The sequence below is a fragment of the Melanerpes formicivorus genome, unplaced genomic scaffold, assembly GCF_026170545.1.
Source record: "Melanerpes formicivorus ecotype bairdi unplaced genomic scaffold, bMelFor1.0.p_v2 SCAF_17, whole genome shotgun sequence".
In the NCBI taxonomy this organism is placed as follows: Eukaryota; Metazoa; Chordata; class Aves; order Piciformes; family Picidae; genus Melanerpes; species Melanerpes formicivorus.
In genome coordinates this window covers 7590660-7615373 of record NW_027142369.1, presented here as the reverse complement: position 1 = coordinate 7615373, position 24714 = coordinate 7590660, and the positions used below count along the sequence as shown (strand labels likewise).

Here is a 24714-nt window from a genome sequence, read left to right as displayed (position 1 = left end):
CATTGAATATTGATGATTGGGCTAGGGGAACTAGGGAAGCTGGTTCCTATAGGAATACTTGAGCTTTGTAAGCACTTACGAAGTCTGTTTGCCCTTTGTGAAATGGAACAGATCTGAAATACTGGGGTTTGGTGGTTGTTTTTAGTTTGGGGTTGTTGTGGGTTGTTTTTTTTGTGGGTTTTGGGTTTTTTTGAGGGTGTCTTGTGTTTTGTGGTTTTGGGTTTTTTTTTTTAGTTTATTTTTTTTCCTTTATGAATATTGTGAAACTAATTATAAAAATTGCTGTTAGGCAGTGCATATGTGGAAGATACTTGGAGGACAGAGGTAAGGAGTGCCTCATGCAGCTGTGTTGCATGTTAAAGACAGAATAGTATAGAAGAGATTTCTTATTTGTATTACTGAGTAATAGTTTGACAGCATTTCCTTATGTTGCAAATTCTGGGTGGAATGATGCTCTTTAGAAACATTGAATTTTTAATTGGGAGCAGAAATGGAAATGCTTTATTTTCAAAGTATGCTGCAGATGAAGGTCTAAAAAGCTTTTTCCATGAAAACAAAACTTTTTGTTTGAATTTGGGATGCTTCTCCCTCCCTTCCCAAAAAATGAGGAGTGCATGTGTTTTTTAAAAATTTTCTTAAGAGAACTGAAGGTAGAGGAGCAATATTCACAAAGCATGCTTTTCCAGTGCTTTCAGGAAAGTAAAATCCTTTCAAGAAGTATGTTTTTAAAAGTAACTTTAGAAGCCAGATGGTATAGGAATCTTGTAGTTTGACCTTCACTTGAGCAAACTCAATTGTTGTCACCAAATGCTTATAATGTGAGTTGAAATCACATTACTGAAAACTTCTGCAGTAGTTGGTATGGAGCATCCTCAGTGACTGTTTTTTATGTTTTGTAATTTAAAGTTTATTTTCCGCACTATAATTTACATTCGTAATATTTTACGGTATTCTTTTTATTTGTACCTCCTCCATTACCCAAATACTCCGTTATTTGTACCTACTCCGTTATCCGTTCTGTGTAAGATCTTTCAGCAAGTTTCATGTAGCTTTTGGACATACAGCTTCCTACCAAGAATGTGATATTCAAACCCTTTAATGCTTTGTGTGAGAGAATGTTCAGGCAGCAAGAGTCTATTTGTATATATTGTGGTTTATTTACCTTACAGTAAGTGGACTTCCACCCCACCCTGGCCCTTGACACTAACTGTAGAGTTTTCTTGGCCAATGCAGTTTGTTTTTAGAGAGTAAATTAGGCATTCCTGGGCAGAGATGAAAACCTACAGCGTTAGAAAGAATGTTTGTATCGCAAGGATTATATGGGCTACAAATTTACAGATCAGCATTATCAAAGAAAGCATGTTTCAGCATATGGCAAAAATAAATTTTTATTATTGCATGAAATAGTTCCAGTTTTGCATTAATTTGCAATGAATATAACAAATACTGTGCACACAACTGGTGATTTTAACTCAAAAGATGTGTCCCCAGGGCTCTAGCCTTTTCTCTGTTTATTTCAGAGTTTCATTCCATAAATGTTTTAAACAGTCCTCGGAGCAGGACTAGATCCAGGATGTCTTATTCCAGCTGAGTGCCCTGCTTGGTTTGGCTTACATTCCTTTGTTCCCTTGAAATTTTTTGTGCTGCAAGGGACTGCTTCAACGTGGACATAGTCCTGTGACTAAAAACCCTCTACTACTGTTGCAGAATCACTGTAGACTGGAGTAACAGCTATTAAATGTCACTAGTTGTTCATTAGCAACCTTGCGCCCTTCCACAATAGTTAATTCAATGGTAAAACAAGGGGTTAGTTTTAGCCCTACAGTTCAGTGTTCACCTAAGCATGGATCAAGGACATCAGATTGTGGATTTTACTCTTAAAATATCAAGATTGTTGGCAATAAAACTGGACCTTTCAGTAGTAATTTAGTTGAACAGATAAGTTTGGATTCTGTGCTACTTTGTCCAGCCTCTGTAACCAGGAAGCATGACTTGTTTCTGCATTTCTTCCTCCAAATTCAGCTTCAGCAAGTTCTTAGTTTTCTTCTTGTGTCTGTTTTCAAAATAGTGCAGTGGATAAGGATGGAACACCTTAGCAGGTATCTTCGTTACTCACAATGGCTGAACAGAGCTAGTTTGGGTTTTTTCCTTCTTCCTTATTTAGCTAGTTTCAGTTATCTAGGTTCAGTTGACTTCTGTCCACGAATTCTGAACACATGTACTTGCATCTCAAATGTTTTCAGTTTAAAACTGTTCTTCAGATGTATTTTTTCCCTTTCTTATTTCTAGTTGTTACTGCTTTTCCTTTATCAAAGAACTGGATTTTTTTCCTTGCTATTGAAATAGAGACTTGGAATTATATAATTACTTCATAATTCTGGTTTACTCCTGTAATAACATTGACCTTGATCTTGTCAGGTGTTCCTCATGTGAACTGAGGTTTGATATTTTCTTGATTAATTGTGTGGTTTATCATAGCTACATTCTCTGGTTTTTGTCTTTTTGTGTGTGTCAGACTGCAGGGTAATAATGGTGGTGTTTTGCTTGTGCTTATTCTTCAAGTTGCAAGTGCACAGGTATTTTTCCTTTGCACTTCAAATGTAGAGTTTTTTGAGAATGTTTTTTATCTCAGTGCCATTATTGTATTTTAGGAAAGTCTTTCACAAAGATACACAAAAACCAATATTGTAACTTAGATATATGTTGTTTCACAGCTTTTCTAGATAAAGCTGGAACATACATAAGTATACATTCCCCTTGCTTCTTGCAATGGGGTATCAAACCTAGCATCACTGTGAAGTGTGTATAAAAGGAGATAGGCTTATTTGTGACTATCAGATCGTATGCCTTTGTTTTTATTAGCAGCCTTCTCAAATAAAGTTGGTTTTCTTTCTTTAATTCCCTCAGGGTGCTGTGATAAAGCTATTTAGTATGTTGCATTTATGATTTGTAAAAGAAACACAGAGTAGGTAGAATAATGAAAAAAGGAGAGGAACTGCTAATCTGAAGTGATTGTAAAACTGAAGTTGTTTGGCTTAAATACAAGAATGATTGAGGAATTTACATTAGCTTTTATGGGGAAGGTTTGTGGTTTCTTTCCTGGTCTCTTCCAGCCATCAGCAATTATGATGGCTGTGACAAGGTCTCATTTTAAACAAAGCAAACGCTAATTGTGTTTCCGCATGACATGCTATATGTAAGTGGAGAAACATGCCTGACTATTTCAACAGAATATTTTAGTCATCATAAAGACATGTTCTTCAGAGGATTTTTTTGGCATGTTACCAATGAGCGTGATACCGATTGGAACAGAAGGAGAAGCTAGATGTATTAAAGAGGAGTGTCATTTGTTAGCTTGGAGGGGTAGATGACATGCCTTTCACTACATTTGCTCCCTTCTCTTTCACTAAGTGGCATTTACTACTGAGTGTTTGTCATCAAAAGAGAAATCATTCTTTATAATGGAACAGAACAATGTTTCATAGTTTCATACTTGAACCTAACCATACTGTCCCTTAAGACTTCCCTTATCCCTTTGGAAAAATTGAGACACAGCTTTATCTCTGATTACTTTATAGAAAGTGACATTATTCCTGCATGAGCCTGCAAGAAGAGTGATCACATAATTCAATGTATTGCCCTCTCTTCTTTTGGTCTGAGCATCTTGTAGTTATTTAATATTAGTTAAGCTACAATACAATTTGAGCCATGTATTTATATTCATGCTAAAAATATGAATATATATCAAAGTGCTACAGTGTTTTATTAGTCAAATTATGTTAAATAGTCTATATAAATAAAACAGTTTTTAAGTTCAGTAAGATTTTCACTTTGGTACAAAAATAAATGTAAATATTGTAAATGTAAATATTTTCTATTAGGTAGTGTAGCTTTTATCCCCCCCCCCCCCCCCCCCCGTCTCTAGCTTCATATTTGCAAAACTTAATCAACTTTCCCATTATATCATAAAGCAAGGACACTTCCATGCCTTGGGATGATAATTAGCTTTTCCTCATGTATTTCTAATGAATTATTGAATTTGAAAACATTGTCAATTTTACGCATTTCTCATGGTGAGATTGATGCAAAAATGCACAGCAGAGCATCTAGGAATTCTGAGGACAACTGTGCAAATACTGTTTTGTTGAATAGGATGGGAAATACTCAGAATCTTTTAGCTTTCATGATTTGTCTTACACTTCAGCAGTATTCTTCTTTTTCACCAGGCCTTAATCAGGTTCCCTAGGCAAGGTGCAATGGATTTATTTTTTTTTTTAGGCAATCTTTTTTATCTTGCTTATCCTTGACCACAAACTTTTTTTCTTTAGTACCCAGTGATGAGGACCTCATAGCCCTAGTAGGAAAGTGCTTTCCAGTGTGTCATTGTCATCAAGCTGTAAATTTTGTTTATCAATTAGAATATCTTTATGGAAATTCGTGGCTAACCTGATAATGGGACCTTTCTCCATTAGTTCATGTCAGTCATCAACATTTATTGATAATACTTCTGCTAGTTCCTTAAACAGACTGCTTTATCAGAAACTGATGATTTGAAAATACTGTGGCTGTTGTGCAGTTCCTGTTAATTTCCCACAGACTAGAATAAAATTCCTGTTTCATGTGTGTAGTTAAAGCTCCAGCTAGTCAGAGAGACCTTCTGGTTGGAAAATAAAATTGAGAATGTGGTACTTACTTATACCTATGCTCCAGAAAAATGTTTATTTTTCTATCTTGAAGTTAAGCTAAAACAGTGTTATTTTTAAAAGAATTGTTCTTAAAATTACTTTAAATGAGATTCAAAACATAAGTGGATGTTCTGATCATAAATAGAACTTTATTCAGAAATGTGTGAATGTGATTCCAAACGTCCAGTTTACTACAGCTCTTCTGAATGTTTGTGATATTTCGATGAACAAACATCTTTAAGTGGAAAAGTGCATGTAAATTTAAAATTAATGTTTTCTGCTGAAAATAGCATGAGATTTTGGCACTTGGTGGAAATAATGTCTTTTTCATAGAATAAATTTTCTTTCTCGCTTTATGTTGTGACTATCTAACACTATTTCTTTTTTTCTCCTCATAGTAGGCTGTGCTGGAACAAAAATGCAATGAAAGAAACACTGGATGAATGAATGAAAAGCCCTGCTTTGCAATCCCTCAGCATGGCGGGACTGCAGCTCATGACCCCTGCTTCCTCCCCAATGGGTCCATTTTTTGGACTACCATGGCAACAAGAAGCAATTCATGATAACATATATACGCCGAGAAAATATCAGGTACCAGCGATAATATTAATACAGTACTGTCAGACAAAAAAAAAGTACAATTAAGGCTATGAATCTACTTGAGGAAAAAAATAGAGTAGCTGAAAGATGTGCAGTGTTGCCCAGATTAGGCACGTTTCTCTCACAGCTTCTCCTGTTGGGAGTTAATTGTGTCATTTAGCATGACTGTGTTTTACATTCATAATGTCCCATTCTCTCTCTTCAGTTTGGTTTAACGAGCAGGACAGCTTCTAAGCTGAATATTCTCTTGCTGGTCTTTGCAAAATGATATTAGAGACGTAATCATTACACTGTGCATCTTAATTGTATGCATACAATAGTGTCTCCTTTACCCTCTGACCTTCTGACTTCTCCATGCTAAATATCAACGATTTCTTTTTGATTTCCATGCTGGTCAGAGCAGCTCAGTAATGTCAAAAAACCCCATCAAGGCACTGTGATTTTCATTTTGTATGGAAAACCTGGTTTTGAGTTTTAGAATTGCAGTTCTTTTTGGACTGCAGAGGTGTCTGAAAGCTGACATTTGGTTAGCATTACTGGAAAGCTTAGGTAACCCTGAGCTAACATACTTGCTTACTTGGCTGATTTGATGTATACAGTTAGACTTGTAACCTCTAACTTCATTCTTAACACAGTGTATCTAGCAACAGCAGCATCCATTTAAAAAAAAAAGAAAGCGACTTAAAATAGCATAAATTGTGACACTAGAAGATTTTAGATTTTGAAGATAGACTGTATGGTGTGCATCAACATTGTTTTGAAAGACTGTGGCTATAAATTGGTGTGAAAGGGATGTTTTATGGCGCTAAAATAGCTCTAGAGGTACTACTGATTTGTCTTTATCTTGCATTTGGATTTTTTTTGTCATTTTTTCCCACTGCATTGCTGCAAATCCATACGCTCTTCTTTAAACCTAGGTTGAACTGCTTGAAGCAGCTTTGGATCATAATACAATAGTCTGCTTAAACACTGGCTCAGGGAAGACTTTTATTGCAGTACTACTCACTAAAGAGCTGTCCTATCAGATCAGGGGAGATTTCAACAAAAATGGGAAAAGAACTGTATTCTTGGTCAATTCAGGTAAGAGAAATATACTGAGTTCCTTAACATGCTCTGAATATGTTAATGGAATATTCCTTAATAAAAGCTGCATAAAAGCAGAGTTGGGAGAAACTTGCATAAAACCTTTAACGGAAAGGATGCTAAACTAATGTTACTTATCAAAACCAGATTGTATTAAATGGATGATAATTTTAAACTAGAAATCAGGTGACAAGATGTTGAATCTAAAGTGCAATTTAGTTACCAGTCTGTTTCCTTGCTGTTGTTTTATATGAAGGCAGTTGCTGTGTACATCTGATTCAACATTGGTCTGAGCTAAAGATCATGTTATGAAGTACCGTACTATGTGCCATATACCTAGAAAATTAATGAATGAAAACACTTTTATGTGACTGAGATTTCTGTGTTTCTGGTTTGTTTGGGTTTTTTTTCTTAAGCAAATCAAGTTGCTCAGCAAGTGTCAGCTGTCAGGACACATTCAGATCTTAAAGTGGGAGAGTATTCAAGTTTAGAGATGACTGAATCATGGACAAAAGAGAAGTGGAGTCAGGAATTCTCTAAGCATCAGGTAATGTATTAAGAATAAGCTCTAAATATTAAGGAGAATCTACAGTGAGTTAACCTTGATCAGAAGTTATGCTTTCTTTTAGTTATACACTAACTGACTTTCTAACAAATTCAGACTGTTGTTATTATTTATAGATATATTTTGAGGGAAAACATGTACAGGGCTTCTCAGGTTGTTTTTAAAAAGCTGTACTGTTAATCCTTTGTTTTCAGTCTCCCTGTCTTATGGTTCATCATGATGATGATTGCAGAGGACATTTTGTGTGCATAGTGTTCTTTAAATACCATTAAAAGGTGTTTAAATATTAGATAGTAAAAAAAGCTGATAAAATGGAATGTTCTCCAGGGATGCAGCACGTTCTCTTCAGCATGCATTGTATTTCTGCCTTTTTGGAAACATTTTTTCTGTATGGTTCTCTTTTTTTAGATGGAAAATAATTAGCTTTAATGGTAACAATTTCCCTGGTGTTTCTTGGACCTCTTCTGTTACAATCTTCTTTCCATGCTGAGCTAAGTATCTTGCAGTAATGCAAATACTTGTGTATTCCAGGTTTTTTCTCTCTAGCATGCAGTTTATGAAATACATCTGAGGAATTCCCATAGGTGAAAGTGTTACTATACTTTATGAATTATTTTTAATCTGTACTACATTATTACCTGTCTAGTAAGACTTGCAGAAGGCTTTTCTACTTCACCTTGACCTAAGGCAGCTTGTACTGTTCTTACACTGACACTTCTATTTTTTTCTTTTAATTCTAGGTTCTGGTTATGACATGTCATGTTGCTTTGACTGTTTTGAGAAATGAGTATTTATCCCTGTCAAATATTAATCTTCTGGTATTTGATGAGTGCCATCTTGCAATCCAGGATCACCCATACCGTGAAATTATGAAGGTGGGTTCTATTGCATGAATGTTCTAATACTTGGTTGAAGAGGAGGAATTGGGTAGGAGCTGTTGAAGAAAGCTTTTGAAGCAGTGAAAAATACAGCAGTGGAACTGTATTTTTAGCATGTCCTGGGACTTTGAAATTAGTGTAGTGAATGAAGACATTGGTGATATATTGAAGTAGAAAAATAGTGTGTGTATGGTATGTGCAGTGGGGATTAAAGTCTGGCATTAACAGAGAAAAGAATCTAAGTTTATAGAATTAGGGAGTTGGTTTTGTTTACAGTCATTAATAAAATATGTGAGTTTGGGAATGCAAAGCAAGTATCAGTTTTTATTACTTTGAAAATACTGATTTCTAAAGATGTTTGTAGGGCTCTTTTGGGATGTTCTTGGCTCCATGTGATATTTGGCATATACCATACAAGAAACCTATATAATAGATACCTTTCCAAATCTCTCTTCAAGTTTTACCAGAGCATGCATATTTTATGTTTTTAGGTGGTGTGTTAATTTTTACACATTGTTGAAGTAGTATGATACAACAAGTAACAAGGAACAGGATGAGGAAATGACCTCAGGTTGTGCCAGGGGAGGTTTAGTTTGGATATTAGGTAAAAATTTCTTCAGCTAAAGAGTTGTAAAGCATTGGAACAGGCTGCCCGGGGAAGTGGTGAACACACCATCCTTGGAGGTATCTAAAAGATGTAACTATTGCTGCTGAGGGAACATGGTTTAGTGGTGACCTGGCAGTGTTGGTTTAACAGTTGTACTTGATCTTAAAAGTCTCTTTCAACCAAAATGATTCAGTGATTCTATGTGTTGTAAACATGGCAAGGTTATTCTGTGTATTTATTTGTATTTTTCCATGTATTTGCTGTTAAAAGATAAATATTAATCATCTTTATTCAGTTTCTAGTTTAACTTCCAAGTCAGTAGAATAGAAAATATTCATTTAATACTGGACTCTTTTTCCAACACCTCTAGTTTTTAACTAAGCATTGAAATTAGCAGCCTGGTAGCTTGATGGTAGATTTGCAGAAAGTAAGGTATTTCATTCTGTTATCCTTCACAGATATGTGAGGATTATCCATCATGTCCTCGAATCTTGGGATTAACAGCTTCCATTTTAAATGGGAAATGTGATCCTGCTGAGTTAGAGGAGAAGATCCAGAAACTGGAGAAAATGTTGAAGAGCAATGCTGAAACTGCAACTGATTTGGTGGTCTTAGACAGGTATGTTGTAGAACTACAACTGTCAAATTGATGCTTGCGTTTTCATTTTGGATAGAAGAATAAGCCAGTAGCAATACATTCTCTTTTAAACTTCAGAAAAGTTTGGGAGTGTGTGATGCTATTACTTAACTCTATTTGGGATGGAGAGGGAACATTAAATTGCCTTTTGAACAACTAGTGTTGAAGTACATCTTTCCTTGAAGTTAGGTCAAAGGCTGATTTGCTTTGATCTTCAGAGATTTATCTGTAGTTGAGAGGAGAAAAAAAAAAAAAACCAACCAAACAAACAAATGAACAAAACAAACCAAAACCCAAATAAACCCAGAGCAAAAATGTCTTGGCAAAACAACTGAAAAAAGCCTGCCTCAAATAACTAAACAACACTAAAACACAATCAAAATTATATTGACCTCCTTTTTCAGGCAGTGTATTAGAACTGTTTTTTTGAATGGAGTATTTGGGGTGGTGGAGGCTTTTTTACTTTAAAGTCTTTAACTGTATAATTATTCATTATTAATAATTCATTATGGGGGGAAAATGTGCTTGAATACACTTAATGTTGCTGTTATTTGCTATATAAACTGACCAGGCTGAAATAGCCTGGCATTCAAAAGCTGTGTTTAACTTGATCTTTACTCTCAATTAAGATATACTTCTCAGCCATGTGAGATTGTTGTAGACTGTGGACCATATACTGATAAAAGTGGCTTGTATGGAAGATTACTGAAGGAATTGGATGAAGCGCTTACCTTCCTGAATGACTGCAACATATCTGTACAATCGAAAGAAAGAGATTCTACCTTAATTTCTAAGCAGGTAAGGACATTAAGGTTTGGAAAACCTGGGGAATAGAAATCTTACTGGTGTTTTTTTTTTTTTTTTTTTTTGCTATGCTTGTTGCATTACTAAAATGTTCTAAGCTAACTCTTCTAGACTATCTGAGCAAAAAGACTTCTGTTTTTTCTAATAATGCAGGTCTTTTCATAAATGAGTGGAGCTTGAATGTCAACCATTGGTTAGAACTTCATCTAGTTTGTGATTCAGATTTGCCTAAGGCAGTAAAATAGTTCTGCACCCTGATGTTCTGGGTCCTTATTTCTGAAGTTAAGAATTGATGTCTTTGCAATCTCCCATCACCTTTGAATAATTCAGTACAGCAGAGGAAGTAATGCCTCAAGAAATATTTGGAAAAACTGTCCTCGGATGTGTTAAAAGATGATAAAGAAGAATTCAGACAAAAACTGCAGCCATAGATCTGCATTTTCTACAGCTTATCTTAGAACAATTTTGGACTAGTGGCATACCTAATGTTGGAATGGAGTTTGAACTGCGAGCCTGTCCCTTACTTTGTGTTTGCCCCTGTGTTGCCATGTTAGATGGCAGAGTTCAGATGGCCTGATGCAGGGACCTGTCACACATGGGGGCCAGGCAGGTGTTTTTTTGGTTCTTTTTCCCTCTTGAGCTTTATGGCTTGGAATTGCATCCTGAGGTACGTTACGCCTTTTGTTTAAGTAGTCAGTTACATTTCTGCAATTGTCCATGAGGAAGTTGGGGAACATCTTCAGCCCAAAGTGTTCCAGCTTCCTTTAACATTCTTGGAAGCCTAGCATACTGACACTGTCTAGAAAATAATTATTTGGGCCAGAGTGAAAGATGATACATAAGGCAGCCTATCACAGCTGTGTAGGAGAAGGAACAAACTCCTATATACTTCTGTGATAACCTTAATGTAGTAGACTAAAATATACCAGGAATACTGGCAGCTGGGGGCAGTCCCAAGGACTTGTATCGTATGAAAGAGTGGATTAACTGCTATGCTTCTAATGCATGTAGCACACTGTGCTTGGTGTTCTGATCCACTACCTCTTTAAGAAGATGGAGGCACCAATATTAAGAAAAAGTCAGTTTTCAGCCTGAGATGCCTTCTGTCTTGGTAGTGGAAAGCATCAAGCCTCCATGTACAGTTACAATTAGTATAGATAAATTTTGCCTATAATTAAGCCTTAGAGCTTATAGGCTTAATGGAGGATAGTGTAAAGAGAATTATAACCTTCTCTTCCTCACAGAGGGAAGAGGAGAAATTAAAGCAGCAACTGGAAACTGTATCATCCTGACTTGCTATAGTTCTACTGTTGTACTAGTACATCCAAATCCTGATTCTTACTAAGAATATTTGGTGTACCCCACTTCTGGGTAGTTTGTTTCACCAGGAGGCAAGCACTTGTCATCAGACAACAGTACTCAAGTGCCTATACTGTGCAATCCAAGCAGGGCATAATTCTCTCCTGGTTTGGTGTTTGTTAAATGTAAACAATAATAACTTCTGCTTTGTCTATCTACCTGCCTTAAGAAGTATTCTCCTTTTTAGTATAATTATCTTCAGGTAAATTTCAGTTTCCAGTTCCACAAAATTGTGAAATATTATTTGAATTTGTTTCTGAGGTTTTTACTGAGATTTGGAAATGTACAAATGTCAAAGTTTCCTTGTAGTAATTTAAGGGAGGTGGGTGCAACTTGCTCCATTAGAAAACAATAAAGTTCCCAAGGTCACCTAAATAACAAAAGCAGACTTCTAAACATTTTTATAAGGGAGTAGTTGTTGTAATCCTTATAAGAGAAACAAGATCCCAGTGTTAAATGAATAGTTCATGACTATACTCTTTGAACTGATATTTGAATTCGTGTGTTGTAGATACTGTCAGACTGTCGAGCTGTGTTGGTTGTTCTGGGACCCTGGTGTGCAGATAAGGTAGCTGGGATGATGGTGAGAGAGCTACAGAAGTATATCAAACATGAACAAGAGGAGCTGCACAGGAAATTTTTATTGTTTACAGACACTTTCCTAAGGAAAATACATGCACTCTGTGAAGAGCACTTCTCGCCTGCCTCACTTGACCTGAAATTTGTGACCCCAAAAGTGATAAAGCTGCTTGAAATCTTGCGCAAATATAAACCATATGAGCGGCAGCAGTTTGAAAGTGTGGAATGGTATAACAATAGGAATCAGGATAATTATGTGTCTTGGAGTGATTCTGAAGATGATGATGAGGATGAAGAAATTGAGGAGAAAGAGAAGCCAGAGACTAATTTTCCATCGCCCTTTACTAATATTTTATGCGGAATTATTTTTGTGGAAAGAAGATACACAGCGGTTGTTCTAAATAGGTAAAGCTGCTTTTTCTTTTTTTAATCTTTTGTTTGTTTGTTTCTTTGGGTTTTTTTGTTTTTTCAAAGGCAGTCTTAGCTGCTGGTACATGCATGTTAATATCATGACGTCTTGTATTTTCAGAATGCTATTTGATAGTGTACTGGATCTGCATAAAGAATGACAAAAAAAATTAGTTCAGGCTATATTTACATGAGGTGTATGGGAAGAGTGTGTCTTTGAAGGTTATACTTATGGGCTTATTTTGAACCCAAGTTTGTAATTTGATTACATCAAGTAAAATGTTAAATATTGTACTTAAGAGCCATATACTGATTCGTCTTAATTGGTCTTTGTATTTGCGATGGGTGCTGGAAACCTCTCCAACCTATAGTGTGTGCAACATCTCTGGAAATTTTACCATTACCTTACTAAATCACGTTATCACATGATCCAAGTCTGCAGAAAATCAAATTGGCCTTCTCACAAATATCTCTTAAGATTTGGTGTTTATAAAATGCTTACATTTTCTCAGTTCCTACCAAGAAAAATGAGCCCTGTAATATTTGTCAACATATACTATCCAATACTTGAGTTCCTTATCAGCTCTTACTCCTGAATGTGATCTGTTAGTTATACATAAAACTTAATTGTTAAATGCTATTTGCCACAAATTTATGAACAGCACCTGATTTATTCACTGATCTTGATTTGGGGTTCTGATATTGGGGCTGCCATCCTTAAGCTTTAGGTACATTTGGTGCATGTTACTGGCAGGAAAAAATAAAGCTCTGTGTAACTCTACACATTTCTGAAAGTGCTTCTTTATCTCATGTCTGACAGCTCAGGTCTACCTGACCAGGTGACTTAATTAAGCCTTCAGTGGAGAACTTCACTATAGGCTCACTTCAGTTGAGTGCATTTAGTTCAAGGGCCTCTGCTGATTTGTGGATATATGTAATGTCATGTGTACAGGTGGAAAGACTGTCTCCAGAATAAGGAAGTCCTGAGTGTTTGAATTAGTATGTGAAAGCCTCTGGAGTAGCAATCCAGTATAGATCATTACACAGAGTTAAGTGAAAGCAGAATTACAGTTTTTCTTAGAATGTACTTTTTATGGCAGTATTTGGAGTGGAATCATGTTTTATGAAGTCCAGCATGGCTAAGGCAGGCATATATTATACTTTCTACTGGAATAGGCTGCCCAGAGAGCTTGTGGAGTCCCCTACTCTGGAGACTTTCAAAACCTGCCTGGATGCATTCCTGTGCAGCTTGCCCTAAGCTGATCCTGCTTTGGCAGGGCGGTTGCATTTGATTTCTGGAGGTCCTTTCCAACCCCTAGCATTCTGATACTGCTTTTTAGCCATTGCGTCTATTGTAAACACTGCAAAATAAACAAAACCAACCAACAACAGCCTCCCCACCAAACAAAACCAAACTGCAGACAACAGCAACAACAAAAATGAACAAAACAAAGCAAATCGCATCACAAAACCCACTGAACAACCCTGGACCAAAATACCCCAAAATACGACCTGTTCCTTTATTATTACTACACACAACTGATGATGTAGTTTGCTTATTGTTTAATTTGGTGTATGCATTTGAGTTCTGGTGCCTATAAGCTTTTTTGAAGGGAAAATATTTTCCAAAACCCAGTTGCCTTCCATTTTCATTGCATTGCCTCTCAATTCCCTCAGAGAAGTGTCTGAAAGCAGAAGGTTTTGTATCTATTTGAAAAACACTTGTTACCTACCACTAAGGCATTTTCAACCGTAAGGCTGAAATCTTAAATGTTTCATAGTATCACAGTATCACTTAGGTTGGAAAGGACCTCGAGGATCATGGAGTCCAACCTATCAACACAGACCCCATGACCAGACCATGACACCAACTGCCACGTCCAGTCTCCCCTTGAATGCCTCCAGGGTCGATGACTCAACCACCTCCCTGGGCAAGCCGTTCCAATGACGAATGACTCGCTCGGTGAAGAACTTCCTCCTCACCTCGAGTCTAAACCTCCCCTGGCGCAGCTTGAGACTGTGTCCCCTTGTTCTGGTTCTGGTTGCCTGGGAGAAGAGGCCAACCCCTTCCTGGCTACAACCACCCTTCAGGTAGTTGTAGAGGGCAATGAGGTCGCCCCTGAGCCTCCTCTTCTCCAGGCTAAACAATCCCAGCTCCCTAAAGATGTGCACAGTGAAATGTTTTTAGTTGGCCATTTCTATAATTGAGATACAGTAAGAATGTTTGAGATGCTCAGTAGATACTCAGACTGCAGCCAAATGGCTACACAGAAATGCTATGTGGAAAGATGTAAAAATAAATTACAAGTTTTGTCCAATTAAGGCATACTTTGCATTTTAGTACAGGAGCATCATAAGGATCACAAACTTTGTCTGTATGCCTTGTTTGTTCTAGTTTTAAGAGAGTGTGAAGGAAGTCTTTGAAGTATTTTCTATTCATACAAATCTTGTTTAAACCAGCAACCAGGTAAAGGGGAGAGATTTCAGTAGTTTTACAACTGTAGAAAGGGCAGAGAGAACTGCCATCTTCTGTCTTGTCGGGCAGCAGTGGTAGGTGTGTAGCTGGAAATCTGCACAACACTCGTTATATGTGGGGCACAACTGCTAGAGATTTAATTGGGAATAGTTTGAAGTACTTACGGAGGTATACAGATGCACACTATGCTTTGCATCTGAGGAGCATCTGGTAATGGACGTGGTGCATGTGCTATGAGTAAAGTGGTACTGGGATGGCTATAGTGAGACACGCAAAGGTTGTAATTTTTCATCTATGACATCTTGGGTTTTTTTATTTTATTGGCTCTGCTGCTCAGATACTTTTTGCAATTGAGAAATCCCAGGTTCTGTCCATGCTGAAAACAGATTAACTAAGGATGCTACAGCGTAACTACTAATTCTAGGTTCAATGCATTGTTTATATGAGCAACCTTCTGCCTTGTCAGTGAAATCAAAACACTGCATAATAAGATAGCCTTTTCTGCTTCTGTAACCTACAGAAGGATGTAGGGCAATAAACTGAGAGTATGGATGATCCTCACTGCTCTGTTCAGTGTTTCCTTTAAAGAATTTGATTAATTCCTCTAATTGCAGATACAGTTTGGGCTAATTTCAGAAGTAATGCACATCTCACTGGGTAAGCACTGCTCTTTAGGAAAACAAGTCAACACTGTGTCATTAGTATACCTGAACAGAATACATATTTTAATGTAAAGGAGAACTATCTATGTTTTAACAAAAAAATTAGCACCTTATATTGAGAAAACATAATTTGTTGAGGAAGCAGTTATGTCCCTCTGCTAAGATCAGTCATAATTTACGGAAAGTGAGAATAACTAAAGTGGTTATGAGTAGAGTGCCTTAGAGTAATAGACTGGTTTAAAAATAACCTGGGTTTACCATGATAGGTCTAAAATGTGTGTGATGCTGTGTACAGATGCACTGTATTGTCCTTAGAGGTTTTTACTAGAACTAGAGTTTTTAGTGAAGACTAAGGTTGGTTGGTTTGTTGCCATAGCTTAATTAGCACGCTTCCACTTTTTTTTTCCCTTCTAATGTAGCTATTGCAAACAAAAAATCATCTTCTGTTTCCTGGGTTGTGTGACTTCTAAAAATGCGTGTAATATTTTTAGGTTGATTAAAGAAGCTGGCAAGCAAGATCCAGAACTGTCTTACATCAGTAGCAATTTTATAACTGGACATGGCATTGGCAAGAACCAACCGCGGAACAAGCAGATGGAAGTAGAGTTCAGAAAACAGGAAGAGGTAACTTGAAAAAAGTAATTTAAACTAGTAGTACCTTAAGCTTTGTGTCTCTGTGTGTCTTATAAAACAAAACCCAATGGAGTCGCTGGAAGCTCAGGGAATACCCGTGGTGGTGATCTCCATTAAAAAATATCAATGTCTTTAAAATATATATATTTTTATGTCATAATCTACGAATGTGAAAACTTGATCTAATCAAGTTATCTTTGTGTCTTGTCAAATCATCAGCCACCTATTTTCTGCACTGGGTTGGTAGTAATACTGTAAAAGTTTCTGATCTTTTCCACAGTTAAGCTTGTTTTAATATTTATCTTTGGTGAAAGTGAATTTGGTAAATCATTAGATGATATAAATCCTCCTGATTTTGACTTGCAGCACATGAAGTATTTTGAAAGCAAATGTATTCATCCCTGGTGGATTGTCTTCCTGGCTTTCTCTCTTGCCCCAGTCTTAGTGGTAGTATAAATATGAGAAGTACCAGCTCTCGAATGTGCTCCACCTCTTGAGGAGCTTTCAACTTCAGACACTGTTGGAAATTATGCTGTCCTGAAAGCAACTTTTTTTGTTTTTAAATATACTACAGCTGGAAGATTGTGAATAAATAGGTGGGATCCTCTCCATTGCTTCTGACTGTGCTGGCTTTCTGGATTCTTGTAATACCATGTACTATATCATATATATAATCTGATTTCTAAAAACCTACCTTTTCTGATGAAATAGTTTTGCTGTGGTTTTGAAAAGATTTTTTTGTAATAGATTTATCTGCATATTTAGACAAACTTTTTGGAATGTGTGATCCACTTCCCTCTTTTACTGGCTTTTGGTGAATCTAATAATAGATTGTAGTCTCAAAATAATCTGTAAAATTTTTCTTTGTTACTTTTGGCAGGTTCTTAGAAAATTTCGAGCACATGAGACCAACCTACTTATTGCTACTAGTATTGTAGAAGAGGGTGTTGACATCCCAAAATGCAACTTGGTGGTGCGTTTTGATTTGCCCACAGAATACCGTTCCTATGTACAGTCGAAAGGAAGAGCTAGAGCACCAATTTCCAATTACATTATGTTAGCAGACACAGACAAAATCAAAACTTTTGAAGAAGATCTTAAGACGTACAAAGCAATTGAGAAGGTATGAGGTCAAAGGAAGGTACCTGGTTTTGTTAAATGTATCATAATATTCTTTTAAGGGAAAAATCTCTCATCACATTCTGTTCTTGAAATGTTAAGATCCTCAGAAACAAATGCTCAAAATCTGTTGATACCAATGAAACCGAAACTGAACCCATTGTTGATGATGATGATGTGTTTCCACCCTATGTGTTGAGGCCAGATGAGAACAGTCCAAGAGTCACTATTAACACTGCTATTGGACACATAAATAGGTAAGAGGCATGTTCATGTCAAAAAGTAAATCTCTTTGAATAAAAAGTTTTATAGTATGTCTCGCAACATGGCTGCATAGGCTGAGGTATTGTACACTTTCTCTCTTGGGAATCCTGACAGGATCTTATCTCCTAAAGTGATCATAGTAATTTGAAGGGGTAATTTACTTTTTTGTCTCTTCATCCTACAGAGGTTCTAGCTTTGATAGTGAATGTAGTGATACTGATCCCTCTTTAATTAAAAGCTGACTAGCTCTTGACAGACTAGTTTTAAAAATAAGCAAGAGTGGCTGTCGAGAAATCTTCCAGTCCTAGTATTCACATTTGTAGTTGCAATCTGTTGTCATGTTTAAAAACATAGTAAGCAAGCTGAATATAATGCAAATCCACCAGACAGGACAGTGTGTCTCCTACGGAGCTAGCCAAATATCATCTTTGTAAGGTCATGACAACTAGCAGTTTTTCCTCTGACAGGAAAAGGTAGATGTTACAACACTGAAAATGGCAAGGAGGAAGATCCAGGGAGCTAAGAGACTGGTCAATTTTACCTTAGTTATGTGGAGTATTACAGACCAAGTTCTTACAGAAGCAGTTTCCAGGTGGAAAAAGGGATGGGCAGTAGCCACTGGTTTTATTGATTTCGCCTGATCAACCTTGTTGTCTCTTGTGTGATGAAGTAATTGACTGTGAACAGGGGAAAAGCAGTAAATGTCATTAGCAGTTTCATCAAACACTTTACTAAGTATAGTACCCAAGTAGCCAGATTCTTCAGTTGCAGAACATTTCAGTGGACTGTCTGGTGAATAAACCCTGACAAAGCAGTCAGATTGGAAGGATGTAATGGTAGATGGTTCAAAAGGTTTATTCATGGGTCATTAGGAGGTCCATTATGGTTTAACATCAGCATATTTACAATTGTCACTTAAGTTGCTGGAGAAGGGACGTGGGTGCAGTGGAGGAAAGTCTGCTATTCAGATGAGTAGCCATGACATATAGGAGGAATGGGACAATAGTAAGCTCAGGAGGTTAAACAAAGAGATGCAAACACTGGGACCTGAAATTGAATGGTTTTGTGGATCATTGCAAACTTGGAAACAGCTTGCTGGAGAAAAGTTTTATAATAAAGGACTTGCAGGTCCTCTTGCTCAGTAGTTAGTTGAATGACAGTCAGCAATGTAACCTTGCAGTGCTCACTATGGTCTCAGTCATCTGCTGGCAAGATTCCACTGAAGTGTATTTAAGTTTCAGTTTTCAGGTTTTGATAATTTGTAAAATGTTTTGTCAACTTAGGTACTGCGCTAGATTACCAAGTGATCCATTCACACACCTAGCTCCCAAGTGTAAAACCCGAGAACTACCTGATCATATGTTTTACTCTACTCTCTACCTGCCAATCAACTCACCTCTCCGAGCTTCGATTGTTGTAGGTATTTGGGGGAGGAAAAGCATGGAAATTAAGTGTTTCTATAGATGTCTGTACTGTTTCTAGAATTAGTTTCATTGTTCTTAATGAAAGTCACTTTTTCTTTTCCTGTACTGTGCTCTGTAACTGTATTTAGGTCACTGTTCACAGAATGGTTTATGCTTTTCTGTTATAATCTATTTTCCAGCAATTACTGTTTATTCCAAAGGTAAAAATACTGAATTTTTTTTCCTCCCTTTATGTTTTAGGAAAACATCCTTTATTGCTTTTGATCCGTAGTATGTTGAGTTCCTGTAATTTTGGCTTCTGTGGAAAGAACAAAATGAGCCTGAATATATTCACAAGTTTTGTTTGCTTCATATGTTTGTGTTAAATTAATTAGAGATGTATAAGTAGTAATGTACTCATCAACAAGAGTTTCTAAAGAAATGTTTAAATGTTTGTAGGGTCCTCCAATGAGTTGTGCAAGACTGGCTGAGCGAGTTGTAGCTCTTATTTGCTGTGAAAAACTACACAAAATTGGTAAGAACCAGAAAAGCAAAATCACTTTGGGTTTTGTTTTGCATTGGTGTTTTTTCTTCTGAGTTTAAACCTTTTGGTCATTAAATTCATACAAAGAGATGTATCCAGCAATAACATGGTGATTGAGAGTATTGAGAGTACGCATTCAGCAGCAGTAATTCCAGTTTTAGAATGATATGGGAATAGAACTGTTTCTTCTTCCTTAGCATAACTCCATGTGAGTGATATTTAAATGAGTATTTCACAGAATCACACCATCATGGAATGGTAGGGTGTGGAAGGGGCATCTGAAGACCATCTAGTCTAGCTCCCCAGCTAGAGCAGGATCACATAGAGTACTCTGCTTTGGTTAGGCCGCACCTTGAGTACTGTGTCCAGTTCTGGGCCCCTCAGTTTAAGAAGGACATTGAAACACTTGAACGTGTCCAGAGAAGGGCAACAAGGCTGGTGAGAGGCCTTGAACACAAGCCCTATGAGGAGAGGCTGAGGGAGCTGGGATTGTTTAGCCTGGAGAAGAGGAAGCTCAGGGGTGACCTCATTGCCCTCTACAACTACCTGAAGGGTGGTTGTAGCCAGGAAGGGGTTGGCCTCTTCTCCCAAGTAACCAGAACCAGAACAAGGGGACACAGTCTCAAGCTGCGCCAGGGGAGGTTTAGACTTGAGGTGAGGAGGAAGTTCTTCACCGAGCGAGTCATTCGTCATTGGAACGGCTTGCCCAGGGAGGTGGTTGAGTCATCGACCCTGGAGGCGTTCAAGAGGAGATTGGACATGGCACTTGGTGCCATGGTCTGGTCATGGGGTCTGTGTTGATAGGTTGGACTCGATGATCCTCGAGGTCCTTTCCAACCTATGTGATACTGTGAGTAAATCACACAGAAACATGTCTGGGGAGTTGCCTCCAGGGACAGAGATGACTCCCATCTCTCTGGGCAGCCTGTTCCAGTGCTGTTCTCTCAAAGTGAAAACTATTCTTTACGGTTATATGGAACTTCCTGTGTTCCAGTTTTTGTCCGTTGCCCCTTGTCCTGTGACTGAGCTGAGAAGAGTCTAAACAGACTTGGCTCTTCAGCTTCTCGTAAGGCAGGTGTTCAGTGCCTTTAACCATCTTAGTGGCTCTTTGCTGGACTCTTTCCCAGTAGTTCCTTTTTCCTCTTGAACTGAGGAGCCAAGAACTGGATGCAGTATTATAGATCTCCAGGGCAGTGTAGAGAGGAAAAACCTCCCTCAACCTTGCTGGACACTCTTCTTAGTGCATCCCTGGATACCACTGGCCACCTTGGCTGCAAGGGCATGTTGTTGGCTCATGGTCAGCCTGTGACCAGGAGGCGCAGGTCCTGTTTTCCCACAGCTGCTTTCCAGCAGGTCAGCCCTCAACCTATATTTCAGCCACTGGTCATGTTTTATGGGCAAAAGAGTTTTCTTTTAATATTCTCATTATAGTTTTTTTTTCCAGAGGCTTTTAATGTAAGTTTGGTTGGTTTTTTTTGCCAAAAAATTAGTTTTTATCAATCCTTCCTCAAAGTTACACTTTCAGAACCCTGCAGTAGTAAGTGTATTTTTAAAATATAGGTGATGTGTTTTTATGAGCAGTCACATCTGCTGTGTTAGTATCTGAAGGAACCAAGATTGGATTTTTTCTAATGTTTTGTTTGCACCCTTTCATAATCCTCAGGTGAACTGGATGATCATTTGATGCCAGTTGGTAAAGAAACGGTTAAATATGAGGAAGAGCTTGATTTACATGATGAAGAAGAAACCAGTGTTCCAGGAAGGCCAGGCTCTACAAAACGAAGACAGTGCTATCCTAAAGCTGTTAGTATCATTCACTGCCATCCACATGTTTGTTCAAATGTTTTATGTACTGACAAAATAAAAGTGCCAATGTGTAATTTTCTCTGATAAAGACTTTTTTACATGTCTGGCATTTGTAGTGGGAATATTTTGCACTTCTAACTGTATGAAAACTTGCACGATCACCGGAATGAGCTGTGGAAGTGTGCCTGTAGTTCAAAGACCATAACTTTCTGTAAAGCTTAATGATTTTTATTTGCATAGTATAGGAAAAGTATGGGAGGAAAAAGTTGTCCTGCATTAGTTACCTGTAAAATCTTTAAGCTATTTTATATAGTTTGTCAAAGGAAGAATTGCTGGCTTTCTAGACAAATAATTTAAGATTGAAGGGGATACTCAGGGAATCAACTTACTAGTTTCAGGTTAAATCTTAGAATATCAAATAAGTGTACTTTAAAAATATATATATTTTACTTTAAAATTAATTCTAAGTATTAATATGCTAAAAAGTTCATATAAGATACCCTACCATAGCTTGGCAATATTGCATAACTTATCTATAGATCTGTTAAAATAGATTTCAGCCTCATTAGTTTGTAGAATTGGACTTCTTAGGCAGTATTTGTGGGGGAATGTCAAATATTGTAAGAGAAAGTGGAGGAAAAAAGCTCTAGCAGAATATTTCGCAACTACTCTGCAACCTCCCTTCTTGCCCAGCAGTTGTTATGGGTTCTGTGTACACTCCATTCAATAGGACAGGTAATGCGTTCAGAATGGATTGCGTAGCAGCTTTTGGTAGTCTTTGCATTTCATGGGGAAACTAGTAGCATTTGGTAACGTAGGAGTGTTGGCATGTGCACTCACAGTAGTAGGTTATGGAGCTGTGTTGTACATTCATATGCAGCCTCATCTGTGGTGATAGTCCTTATGTAATTACAGTCTTGGCATCCTCCACATGTCTCAGTTTTATTAGTGCTTTAAATAGGTGGTTATTATGAAAGCTTAGGAAAGGATACTGTGGCATTCACAGTGTACATTAGAGGGAATGACAGATGAGGACAGTTGTTTTGTTGTTTGTTGGTGTGTGTGTGTGTTCTCTTTTTTTTTTTCTTGCAAGTCTTAACAGTGAATCTTTCACATTGTTTTGTGGTTCTTTTTAAGAGTGTCTTTCTCAGCCCTCTTACCTCACTCTAGGGACTGTTGGAATAGAAGTGACTTGTAAAACGCAATTATGACATCTCATACAAAGGAGTTGATTTGTCAAGTGATACATCGTTCTTTCTCAATTATTTTTTAATACAAAATGCAAGAATAGTTTTCCTTGCTTTCAAACTAACTTTTCACATGTGGAAAGAAGCTTTGGCAAATGTTGAAGGTCTAAAAGATCCTCTTGGGCTTAATATAGTTATTGAACTGATGAGTAATTTTCCATTAAGCCAAGGCCATAGTTTTGCTACAGTGTAACTTTAAAATCCAGGACTACATGTATTGAAGTTTAATTTTAGATAAGCAGGAGGATCATTTTTTGAGACCTACAAAGTAATGAACTCCTAGCAAACACAAAGCATGGTTCCTTAAGGTCTGTGACAAATGTAACAGAGCTAAAAGTGCTTGTGGCTGTTGCAAGTATTCACATCTGAAGCTAGAATTGCTGTTAGAAAGCAGCAGTAGTTAGAAGACTTTTGGTAGTGCCTGGGCAATGGGGCACAACTTTTTTTCTATACACTCAGGATGGACAAACAACACATTTTTGACAATCTAATGCAATTCTCTTGGGGTAGAGAATCCCTATTAATGAAGCTATAAGTTCAGCCAAGCTTATATAAAAACTGAATTACTGAGATGTAGGTTTTTTCCTGTGCAGATACACTTTTGTTTTGCTTTGCAAAGACCTGGGACATAAAATATTCTCCAGTGTTGCTGGCTAAATGTGGAAATAGGTATCAAAATTTCAGTTGTGGTTATGTTCAAGTGCTGTCTGTGTTTTACAGTTGCGTTTCTAACATGGGGTAGATACGTAGGACATTTACAGATGTAATGGAGGTTGCCTCTTGGCAGTTCAGAAGATCTGCTCCCTTGATGCAACTGTTTGGCCAGATCTCATGGCTGCCAGGCCAGGCTGCTGACAAAATGTTTCTGCAAGAAAGTCCTGATTAATTTCCCACCCTGTCCCTTCTTTTTAGCAGCATCTTTCCAAATAAACAAGCAAAGTTTTGTTCAAAGAATAGTCTCCATGTGAATTTTGCTCATTGTAATGGTATTGATGTTTTGGATTTATTTTTTTTTTTATTTTTAGATTCCAGAATGTTTGAGGGATAGCTATCCCAAACCTGATCAGCCCTGTTACCTGTATGTAATAGGAATGGTGTTAACGACTCCTCTACCTGATGAACTCAACTTCAGGAGAAGAAAGTTATATCCTCCTGAGGATACAACAAGGTGTTTTGGCATATTGACGGCCAAACCTATACCTCAGGTAATTAATCTAGCTCATTTCCTTATTCTCCATACCTTACAACCTGTCTTTTTCCACATAATTCCCACCCCAGACTGAAGAGTTGGAAATTGCCCTAAGTGCTGATTTCATCAAGTAACCTCCAGAAAATCAGCAATAATATCCACCCACTCTGGTCACTGCTTCTTTTTCTGTCTTCAGTGATAGAGCAATCTGTTTTCTTTTTATCAAGCTGTTGGTTTAAAATGTCATTTTTTGGATTTTGCAGTGTCAAATTCAAAGTTTCCCCTTTTTTTTAAGGTATGATAGGAGTGGCATATTAGCTACAGAGATGACCTTCACTGCTACCTTATCTATATGAAAGCTACGGTCACAAGTCCTCTCAGCATTCCTAGTCTGAAGCAGCAGAAAAAGTATGCCATGTTAATTGAAATCAACACCTCTTGCTTCAGAAAAAAAATTAATAGACATTTACTGTGGATGAGACCATGTTGAGGAAGACTTCTAAAAATTTTGTTGTCCACAGAAGAAAATATTTCAGGAATATTCCTGATTTACACATTTCTTCCTGCATGAAGGAGGATATGTGCACTTTTACTTGGTTTTGTATGAAGAGATGAGCTGTAAAATATAGGGAGATCTATTTAAGAAAATAAGAATAATCAGTCATTTAAGCTTTCAAAATATTTTGTTTATAATTAAAAGTTATCAATGGTCAGAATTTTAATCTAGTTTGCTGTGGGGTCAAGCTAGTGCTATTTCAGCATCTGCACTAATCAGCTGATACTCTCTGAAGTTATCCCACTCTAGATTTTCGCTGGATTTCTTTTGTTGTTTTATTTTTCTCTTAATTAGATTCCTCACTTTCCTGTGTATACTCGCTCTGGAGAGGTAACGATATCTATTGAGCTTAAGAAATCTGGTTTCACTCTGTCTCTGCAAATGCTTGAGCTGATAACGCGACTGCATCAGTACATTTTTTCACATATTCTTCGTCTTGAGAAACCTGCACTAGAGTTCAAACCTACAGAAGCTGATTCAGCCTATTGTGTTCTACCTCTTAATGTTGGTAAGACCAGAGCTCTTGGTTTTTGAATAATCTCTTTGAATTCTTTTAGCAGCATATTTGTTAAATTTATGTTACATTTCAAGTATTAGTTGTGGAAACAAT

At 37.3% G+C, this 24714-nt stretch overlaps 1 protein-coding gene across 7 annotated transcripts in view; it reads left to right on the top strand.

Annotated features, from left to right (window-relative positions):
* Positions 1 to 24714, top strand: part of DICER1 (dicer 1, ribonuclease III) — a 62721-nt gene that overhangs the window by 18746 nt on the left and 19261 nt on the right. For 5 of the 7 annotated variants that reach the window (XM_068148846.1, XM_068148849.1, XM_068148848.1 and 2 more), the window contains 15 exons: positions 5084 to 5276; positions 6203 to 6365; positions 6785 to 6915; positions 7674 to 7808; positions 8877 to 9037; positions 9685 to 9853; positions 11730 to 12202; positions 15835 to 15967; positions 16857 to 17099; positions 17198 to 17352; positions 18643 to 18775; positions 19222 to 19297; positions 20970 to 21109; positions 23385 to 23564; positions 24399 to 24612. In XM_068148846.1, the coding sequence (XP_068004947.1) occupies positions 5133 to 5276; positions 6203 to 6365; positions 6785 to 6915; positions 7674 to 7808; positions 8877 to 9037; positions 9685 to 9853; positions 11730 to 12202; positions 15835 to 15967; positions 16857 to 17099; positions 17198 to 17352; positions 18643 to 18775; positions 19222 to 19297; positions 20970 to 21109; positions 23385 to 23564; positions 24399 to 24612 (2650 nt within the window). In that variant the 5' untranslated portion in view covers positions 5084 to 5132. Of the gene's footprint in view, positions 1 to 5083; positions 5277 to 6202; positions 6366 to 6784; positions 6916 to 7673; positions 7809 to 8876; positions 9038 to 9684; positions 9854 to 11729; positions 12999 to 15834; positions 15968 to 16856; positions 17100 to 17197; positions 17353 to 18642; positions 18776 to 19221; positions 19298 to 20969; positions 21110 to 23384; positions 23565 to 24398; positions 24613 to 24714 lie in introns of those variants that run through there. The other 2 variants (XM_068148847.1, XM_068148851.1) reach the window with 2 other exon arrangements.